Source organism: Penaeus vannamei, chromosome 19 (genome assembly GCF_042767895.1).
Source record: "Penaeus vannamei isolate JL-2024 chromosome 19, ASM4276789v1, whole genome shotgun sequence".
Classification (NCBI taxonomy): domain Eukaryota; kingdom Metazoa; phylum Arthropoda; class Malacostraca; order Decapoda; family Penaeidae; genus Penaeus; species Penaeus vannamei.
The window spans coordinates 13,036,751-13,046,750 of NC_091567.1; the positions used below are offsets into that span (position 1 = coordinate 13,036,751).

Sequence of the window (10,000 nt, forward strand, 5' to 3'; positions counted from 1 at the left end):
GCAGGTAGAAGGGAGAAGTTTCATATTACTGAAGCCAGTAGACTTGACCACACTGGTAGCATATATGTAGGTCAAAAGAGGACAAATGGAATGTTAGTTTTTCTTCTTTGAACCTCTCTATTCAAACTTTAACTGAGCGACATCACATGTAATAGTTAATGAAAGAAAAGCATATTCAGTTTTCCAGTAAAAAAAAAAGAAAATCCATGGAGAAACACAAATAAACCACCACCTATGCATCCTATGTGGATCTGCCTTAATTCATGAACTTTTCACTTCCAGACCCCTGATGTGGACCTCCAGGAACAAACATTATCATTCTCTGCTGTTGCAAATGGAGCACAAGGTGAAAATAAGTATGGATTCAACTTGAAACTCCTCAAGCCCATTGATACAGAGGTAACATTTCTATGTTTCATTTTAAAAAATATTGTTAAATTCATTAGAACGCATTAGTAAGAAATAGTGAAGCGAAATATAAATTCCAAATTTGTTTGTTTTTTCTCAGTAGAATAACCTATTGTCACAGGATAGATTCACTTTTTGCCATAGCTTTGTTTTTGTGAATTTATTTTACACATAAATGGCCCCACAAGCTCTTAGTCACCAAGGTGCTACCTGACCTCACCAGATTAACCTATTCCTTGAATTTTCAGGATTTTTTTTTCTAGTGCTCATATTATCATTACAGTTATTATTATTATTATAATTATTATTTATTATTATCATCATTATAGCATAATGACTATTATAGTATTAATATTAATTCTTTAGAGTATGGATGCACATGCCAGAGACTAAGTCCCCAATTCCATGTCAAAAAATATATTCATCAGTCTAAGTTGCCATGACTAGGCATGCCCATCAGGCACTGCCCAATGGGAGGGTTGATGGCGGGCTATGATGCCAACACCCCCTGAGGAAACATTGTCTTCACTTTGTATGCACAGCAAGATAGAGCTGAAACTCGGGAGCATTGTGTGGATTTCGGCTGAGAGCGATGCTTTTCTTGATTTTATCCTTTTTATGTGGTGTTGCTGTTCGTGTCTGCAGATTATTTCTTGTACCGAAGACTGCAACTTTTTGTCCTCTGCAAGAATATCATATTCAATTTGCCCTAACAGTGAGTCCATACCGTAAAAATTGTCCATGTTATTAACAGTACTAATGATATTAAACTTTTTTTTAAAAAGATAGTCCAAACATTCAAGACATCTAGGAACAGGGTAAACTGGTGAGATAAGGGGCAGTATTCTTAGAATTTTGTCTCTATTTTATGCTGTAGCTACATCTCAAAGTTAATGCTTGTAAAAGAAATAACATATAAATCATTAGAGACCCTATTTTGATAATCTGTTGTAATAGTAAGATATGGTAGATGTGGCAATAAATCTTACTAATATCACAATGGTAATATTACACATTTAGTATATCTAAATGTGATGTTGCATACCTACATTCATTGTCATTGCATCATTTGGAAAGGGGGACAACGCTATTTGTATTTTTTTGATTAACTCACTGACAACGGTTGTCCCACACATGAGACACCTGGAAAAAGTAAACATTGCCGGGCGTCCCGCTAGTGCGACACCAGATCGGAGCTAGCACTCTGATTTTGTTGCGCATGACGGGCAACGCACAGGCAGGTTGCCGGACTCACCCTGCGCTATTTTGAAGCCGCCGTCGCTAGTGGGTTAGATACGACAATAAAAATGTATGAGACAGCTCAATTAACGTTTGAGAATTCAGCAACAGTGGCTTTAAAGTTATTTTTTTATTTGCAATGCAAAATAATCTTCAACAGAGGAAAATTTGCATAAAAACAAATTTAAGACAGTCCTTATGTTTGTGAATAGAAATTGTCAAGCGTTAATTTAGTCGTTCCTTATATTTTACAGCAATTTTTCATTAAAAAAAACATCTCCCACCTTTATAACTAATGTAATGACAATAAACATGGTTATGCCACATCAGATTTAGATATACTAAATGTGTAATATTACCGTTGTGGTATCAGTAAGATTTATTGCCATATTTACCATATCTTATTATTACAATAGATGATCAAAATAGGGTCTATACCAATTTACATGTTATTTCTATTAACAGCATTAAATTTGAGATGTGGCGCAGTGCAAATCAGAGACAAAATCACTAGAAACAGTCATAGACCCTTGATGAATGCCGCCCTATAAATGTTTAGTAATTTAGCCCATGGTGACTAAGCGCTTGTGGGACCATCTGTGTTCATATAAAAGTAGTAAACTAAAGTCACAATGGACTGGGCTTGTTTTTACTTCCCTTCCAGTTGAAGTAGTATTAGGTAAGAATTAGTACCTTATAGCATGTGACATGGATAGAGGATTTGATATGTCATTCTTAGTTTATAGAGTGCAGAAAAACATTATTCAACAGAAGATTATTGAATTTTATATATAGTCCTGTAGTGCTTTTGGAATAGCAAAATAATTTCTCTATCATTTATGTGTCTGAACAGAAAAGCAAATACAGAATCTTAGACAGAAACGTTGAATTCAACCTCATGAAGTCAGAGATTGAGTTCTGGCCAAGGCTTTTAGAAGATACGAAGAAACCTGCTTGGCTGAAAGTAAGTACCATGTTGTTTGATAGATTTTACAGAATAATAGGTCAATTTAAACATACCACATGAAAATGTTGATTTATTTATTGGTTAACACTAATTTAACAGTGTAGATTTTAAGAGAAGTGACAGAAGTTATAAAGGAAGAGTTGTCTATAGAAGAAAATGCATACTTTTAGATTGACTTTGACAAATGGACTCACGAAGAGGACTTATCTGATGAGGCCAGAGACATCATGGAGGATTATCCTGATCTGTATAACAGGGTCCAAGCTGAGGAAATGGGATGGCCGACAAAGAGTAAGAGCAGGGTTAATGTTGTGCATTACAGTTTTTAATAGAAAATAAGTTTAGTCTGCTAGACAGGTAAATATTTAGATATTTACCTTAAATTTCTGAATAACTAACATTTGGATATAAGATCCCGTTGTGAATGTATCAATTATGTTTTTTTGTGTTTGTGTTTCAGGAGAGAGTATGAAGAAAGTATATCTTTTCCTATACAACTTGTGGCAGTTTATAGGATTCATATACATTGTGGTTGTCATGGGAACCAGATACCTAAGAGATGGTCCTGGTAAGTTAGTTTCATACTCTAATAGTTATTATAAATGTTATTTGTAGTTGTAGATACATGGATAATATTGCACTAAAGATTTTAATCTCTGCTCATCTATTCTCTTGGTTTAATAATGAAATTCTGTAACAGTAAGTAACTAGAAAGAAAAATCCAGATAAATCAAGAGCATTAACATGTTTGCATGGCAATGCAGTTTCTATAAGATTTTTTTCTTCCTTTTTTTCATTCTACTACCTACATCACAGCATCGATGGAGGGAACTCACTTGAATGTTGGCTGGATGATGCGGCTCTGCTTCATAACACAGTTTCTGGAAATCTTCCACCCTATGGTTGGATACACAAAGGGATCAGTGTTTGAAGCTATTGTCCAGGTAGAAGGAATTGCATCTTGTAAATCATTAGAAAGAAGGCATTTTGGACAGTGAATATTACATTGTACTGAAAATTTGTCCTACAGCATTGACCTTTATTCTGGATTGACATTTCTTTTTCTCCACCTTTTTGGTCTCCCCTTTTCTTGATGTATGGTTCTATATCTCAGGTTGGTGGAAGAGGAATTATCTTCTTTTGTCTGATTGAAGGAGAAGAGAGAATGCAGACCAAACCAGTGATATTTTACCTGTATCTTGTTTGGTCACTTATAGAACTTGTGAGGTAAGACATAAACTGATTTTTAGGTTTTGCTCTGGATACAACTTATTCAAGAGTTTTATGAATATTAGATAATGAATTTCAGTTTAGTTTAGATTGAGGCAGGACACATCTTTGAAGATCATGAAGTCAATCTTCCACAGGTATCCTTACTACATGCTGAGGGTCTATGATGTAGAGATTAGCTTCCTGACTTGGCTGCGATACACCATCTGGATCCCACTCTACCCTCTTGGCTTTATTTGTGAAGGGGTTGTAGTTCTCAGGTGAGTTCAATATACATGTATAGTAAGAATGCATTTGCTGCTTCATACTTGCATATTATACAAGACTCTGAATCTTCAATGTTTTCTGTTTCATATTTAGTTGTTTGAGATAAAAGGGATATGTGGTACCTGAAGGTGAGGGATATAGTCGAAATTCACAATTATGTGCAATCTCATGTATGGCATGGGTCTAAATGGATGAAAGTCCTAACCCAGTGGAGGGTGTGTGGCAAATTTGGTGTTTCTACACGTATAGAAGTAAGGTGAATGTCCATTAAAATCCTGTTTACCAAAGTTAAGCTGGATGTGTGTTGATCTGGAGGGTGGAGAGCTGTTGGCAACTTGCACATAGGCTCAGTAGCCACTTTTGAAACTAGTTACACAAGAACGTACAGGAGAGCACACATCTCGGAGTTCCTACATTTTATCCTGATTCTGGTTAAAATAAACCTCTTTTCAATGATTTAGTTGCTCTGAGGTTGCTTGCAGTGGAGTTTGATATAAAGAAAAAGGCAAAGGTACAAGAACAGAATTTTCTGATGGGGTCATCTGAATGCTTGACTATAGTTATTCCTCTATGTAAAATCCTTATAACTGAAACATTTTGATGATTTTTTGAATTCTTTACCTCTTTAGTATAAAGACTATGAAAATCATGCAACTTGGTTAGAAATAATGCATTAAAATAACTTCATGACTTTTGCTTAATCATATCACTGTTCAATAAATTTTATGCAATACTGCTGACATATACTAAAAAGGAATGCCAACAAACCTTTACATATGTGAACATTTCAAGAGACTTTTCATAGGTCGGTAGGTGTACTAAATGACTGTTTACAGCCAAAGAATAATATTTATTGGTTAAGTATAAAGGGTGCTGTGTAATTTAATGTGTTGCAACACCATATATGTATATGCATAAATTTACATGTCATTCTGGCTAGCAAATGCTGTAAGCAGCACAGACACCTAAATACTTAAAAAGGTTCATCACAATATTCTAAATTTTTATAGTAGACTAAATACTTAAGATTAAGTTCAATATTTTAGGCTTTATTGTTTTATGATTACATTTTTGGATTTACATTAGTGTGTATATGTGTGCATGTTTGTTGGTTGGTTGGTTTATATTTGTATGAATTCTTGCGTGTTCAGAAATCCATTACTGTGTATTTTCAGAACTGATTTCTTTTCAACCTTCAAAATGATTTCCTCAAATCATTATGATATTAGAATTTTTGTCTTTTTTGAAAATCATATGTAGGTATGTGCCTTAAAAGAAAAAAGAAAATTTTGTAGGTACCTGTGTATCTATAAGCCTTATAATTGTTATCATGGCTTCTTTACCCTTATTACAACATTTATAAGGAGCAACATTATATTTACATGCAAAGAGAGAGAGAGAAAGAATCATTGATAGTTTATGGTGCCATAAATACCTTGCTGCTTTGGGTAATAGTATACAGAATATTCTCTTACCTTCACCAGGCCCTCCAAGAAATCCAATTATAGTGATTAAGTCTTTTTAATTGAATTTTCATTCATTCAGGGATATTCCATACTTCGAGGAGACCAAGAAATTCTCAGTTGCGCTGCCCAACAAGTGGAACTTCAGTTTCTATTTCCCAAACCTTCTCAGATGTTATCTCCTCTTCTTCCTGTTTCCTGGTAAGTTTTAAAATGTTTTGCAAGGTGTTGAAGTTTAATAACTTATCATAAAACATTATCATGTTAGTCGAATGTTTACACACTTGTTTAACTTGATATTCAAGGAGTTGTGTATATCCCATATTGCCGTAACATACAAGAGTGCCTTATTACAGTATATATCATGATAAATCCATTGATAAGAATTTTGCTTTCGTTTTACATTCAGTGTAACCAGCTAAATCTAATTAGGGTTTGATGGAATAAAGTCAGTAGTTGCTAAATGATCTGTATATGTGATAGTATAAATTTTGTAAGTCTTTCACCTTTCAGCTGCATTTTGTTATTTGTAAATTTTCTGAAAAAGAGGATTTTTAAAAAGAAAGAAATAATGAATAAATCAGTAAATGAAAATTAGGCAAACATTTTCAACTGGAAAGCAATTACTTGAAATGGCAAGTATATTGGTTTGAAGTATTATACTACAAAACAAATACAGCCAAGAATTTTTAGATCAAGAAATCATTCCTTATTCCGAAAATTAAAATCCATACCTAAGCAATTTTGTTTTACTTTTTATTAAGTAGGAATAAATCTGTTTCATATGAGTAGTTTTTCTTGTAAAGTATATGCTTATCTTGGCCTAATGCATAAGATGTACAGTAGTTTGATTTACTGTAATTCTAATGTGTGTGATCTTGTACTGTGATGTGCAATGTTAATAATTTCCTTGTGTGTTTTTTTTACAGTGATGTACAAGATGATGACACACATGTACCATCAGCGTGTCAGGAAGTTGGCTCCTCCAAGCTGGAAGAAAAAGTTTGAATAGCACAATATAACACAAATGGTAAAGGTGTTGTAATGGTACCAGATTGTACTTCAAGTCTGTTTATGGTTTGGTTCAAAGAAAAGTAGGAAAGATGATGTTAAACATATATAAGAAATTTTAGGACTACTTTCCCATCTAACTCACTCGTACATATTACATGATAAAAGATGAAAGTCATTGTAACACACTTGTATAGGAGATGCCCATATACATTGAAAGTATACATTGTGTATGTATCTTGGATTTTATAAAATGATGTATCAGGTAGTAATGCTTGTAGATAAATTCAAATGATGAGATTACTTTTTTGTTTCAATATAAAGGGAGTAGTTTCTTTTGTCAGGTTTCTGTATGAAAATAGAATGAATGACTTGTTCAATTCTTATTTCATGACAGGTCTTCATGGATTCTTTCTGAAACAGGTAGCAATAACTTTTGGAAGAAAGATAATCATGTAGAAAGGTATGAATGAGAATGAATATCTTTACAATACAAGAGATGTATTTGACCAGTATCTTCGTCAGAAATAAATGAAGATATTCATTCTCATTCATCCCTTTCTACATTTGTCATCATGAATATGGTTCATCAATGATAATCATATCAAATAATAAAGGTGAGAGGAGATAGTAGCTTGACAAGTTTACAATACTTTAACAGTTTCAGTATGGACCCAGAAATATAGTTTATTGTCCCTTTACCATGAAATATAGCATAGTTATTAAATCTGTAATTCTCCTATGCCATCCACTCTTTCTCTCCCCCTCCCTTTCCCTCTCTTGCTCTCCCACTTTCCATGACTCCCTCTCTCCAACCCCTGCCACTTATTTAATTTCTTATAATTGCCCATTTCTTTGAAGTCCTACATGCCATAAGTATTGAAATCCATAAATAGTTTAAGCTAGAGAACAATACAAGAAGAATTTGTCTTCATACTGTGAATTAATTTCATGGGCAGAGATGGCTATACATGGAGTTTCAAGATTATTATTTACTGTAAAAAAAAATGTACAAGGCATATTGTCTCTTACAGAATCAACTGATATATTTCAGTTGCATGTTTGATCAAATAGGTCTAATCATCAAATTTTGTAATAGTAAAAGATAGTTTGTAAAGTTTATTAGCTAGAATATATGTACTGCATTTGGAAATGGATATTTGTTTTGTACATGAAAAGAGAAAATGTATTTTGATTTGCCAACCGGGATTATTTTCTTTATTTGCTTCTTTATTAGCAAAAATATGTATATGTGTACATCTTTTGTGTGTGTGTGTGTGTGTGTACCTGTGTGTCATATCTGTATACATAATTGAATTGAGCTCTTTTTTGCATTTCCTTTTTTGATAATATCCCTATTGTGATTGCTGTCCATTAAATGATAGGGGGCTTTAGTAAAATATAGTATGAAATATTTATTACAGCTATTCAGCAGCTCAGTGTTTATAAGGGAAGATTGACATTATGAATGTTACACTTTAGCCCACTACTGTGGCAAACAAACAAAAATTAATTTATGTAATACAAGAAAAGGAATTTTTTAAATGAGAACTTTAAACCATACGTATGTAATTACAGGTCTCCGTTTTCCAACGTCATGTAGTTTTCCTCTTATCTTACACATCCATTATTGTTATTTGTAATCCTAAGCAGTCTATTACATTTTCTCATAGATATTTGAACCACCTATTATGCCCTTGGGATATTTTTATCAGGTCTAGAATATATCTTGTATGGCATTGCAAATCTTGGCTGTGACAAAGCAAAATAATTTGTCAAGGATGAAGTGCTTGTCTAATCTGCAACATATCACCATCATAATTCCAAAGTTTTAGGTAGATAGTGTACATTTTGTTGAACCTACAAGTTACACATAGATATTATAACTTCTTTTGATAATAAGTGTTATCTTTATCTTTTGTTTTTCACCATGAAAATATGTGTATTATGGTCATTTACGACTGTTTGTATGCCAAAGTGTAAAACATTAGGTACCATACTAGACTTTGTATGGAGTCTTGAATTTGTAAGTCTCAAATTAAGAACTTATGTAATAAGTTTAAATATAAGCAGACATTATGTGGTAAATATTTTAGTGCCTTTAATGATTTTGTGAAAATTTATGATTAAAAATAATCAAAGGTGTATACATCTGCCTATATATATTTCCATCTTCAAATGATAAAGCTTAAATGTCTTTGCTGTTGTAATTATTATAAGATTTAGTGACATTGGAGATTTTTTTGATATCATGAATGTATGTATTTTTCTTCTAATGGCATACTTGTAGTTTTTAATATCACTTCTTTCTTACTTAAAAAAAAGTCCTTATTAATGTCATTTTCTCAGATATGAAAGGAGCTCCAAACAGCAGCTTATAAGGAATGAAATATACTGTTTAGAATTTTTTTGTGGGTCATTTAAAGTTTAAATTTGTTTTAGAAGTTTAAGCTTTAAATGATATCCCTCTTCATTTGAGTGAACACATTTTCTCCTTTTTTATTGAATTTTCTCACTTTATAAATGTATGAAGAAATTAGTGATTGCACATTTCTGTAATATGTGTAACTATATCATAAAGGATTAGTGAAGACAGAATATGTTAATTGATAATTACATGATATTACAAAATATATATTCTGTTTCTGATGTAATAATGAATTCCCTCCTGAACCATTGTTAGTTCCTCTAGTCATTTCAAGAAACAGTATTGTAAAATGTGTTCCAAAAAATTTAATAAAGAAAAGCTTGTTTACTTATCCATTGAGTAATAGGAACGAAGTTATGAAACCGATGACAAGCCGTTCAGTTTAAAACTTCAACTTTCATTGCATGGTAGTTGCCAGATCAAAAGCTGGAATGAGTTTTATTTGTCCATGATTATTACTTTATTTTCCTTCCTATTCTCTGGTTTCTCCAATTTGTTGTGTGGTTTGTGGTGAAATTATATAATCTTTATTTAAGAGCCACTGATACTATGCAAGTCATAAATTACAAGCATTTATACTTAACAGATGGTTCTTAAATTATATATATATATATATATATATATATATATATATATATATATATATATATATATACATACATACATACATACATACATACATATAAAATATATAATATATAATATATAATATATAATATATAATATACAATATACAATATATAATATATATACACACAATATAATATACATACACAATATAATATATATACACAATATAATATATATACACACACAATATAACACACACACACACACACACACACACACACACACACACACACACACACACACACACACACACACACACACACACACACACACACACACACACACACACACACACACACACACCCACACACACGCACACCCACACACACACACACACAAAACACACACACACAAAAC

The 10,000-nt window shown here is 32.4% G+C and overlaps 1 protein-coding gene across 1 annotated transcript in view; it reads left to right on the forward strand.

Moving 5' to 3' along the window:
* The window catches only part of Hacd2 (3-hydroxyacyl-CoA dehydratase 2), a 10,050-nt gene extending 719 nt beyond the window's left edge, over window positions 1–9,331 (forward strand). The window contains exons 2-10 of the mRNA XM_027351014.2: window positions 283–399; window positions 2,501–2,611; window positions 2,785–2,905; window positions 3,075–3,182; window positions 3,431–3,558; window positions 3,729–3,841; window positions 3,982–4,104; window positions 5,657–5,775; window positions 6,504–9,331. Of these exons, the coding sequence (XP_027206815.1) occupies window positions 283–399; window positions 2,501–2,611; window positions 2,785–2,905; window positions 3,075–3,182; window positions 3,431–3,558; window positions 3,729–3,841; window positions 3,982–4,104; window positions 5,657–5,775; window positions 6,504–6,586 (1,023 nt within the window). The 3' untranslated portion in view covers window positions 6,587–9,331. The remainder of the gene's footprint in view (window positions 1–282; window positions 400–2,500; window positions 2,612–2,784; window positions 2,906–3,074; window positions 3,183–3,430; window positions 3,559–3,728; window positions 3,842–3,981; window positions 4,105–5,656; window positions 5,776–6,503) is intronic.
* The last annotated feature ends 669 nt before the right edge of the window (window positions 9,332–10,000 follow it).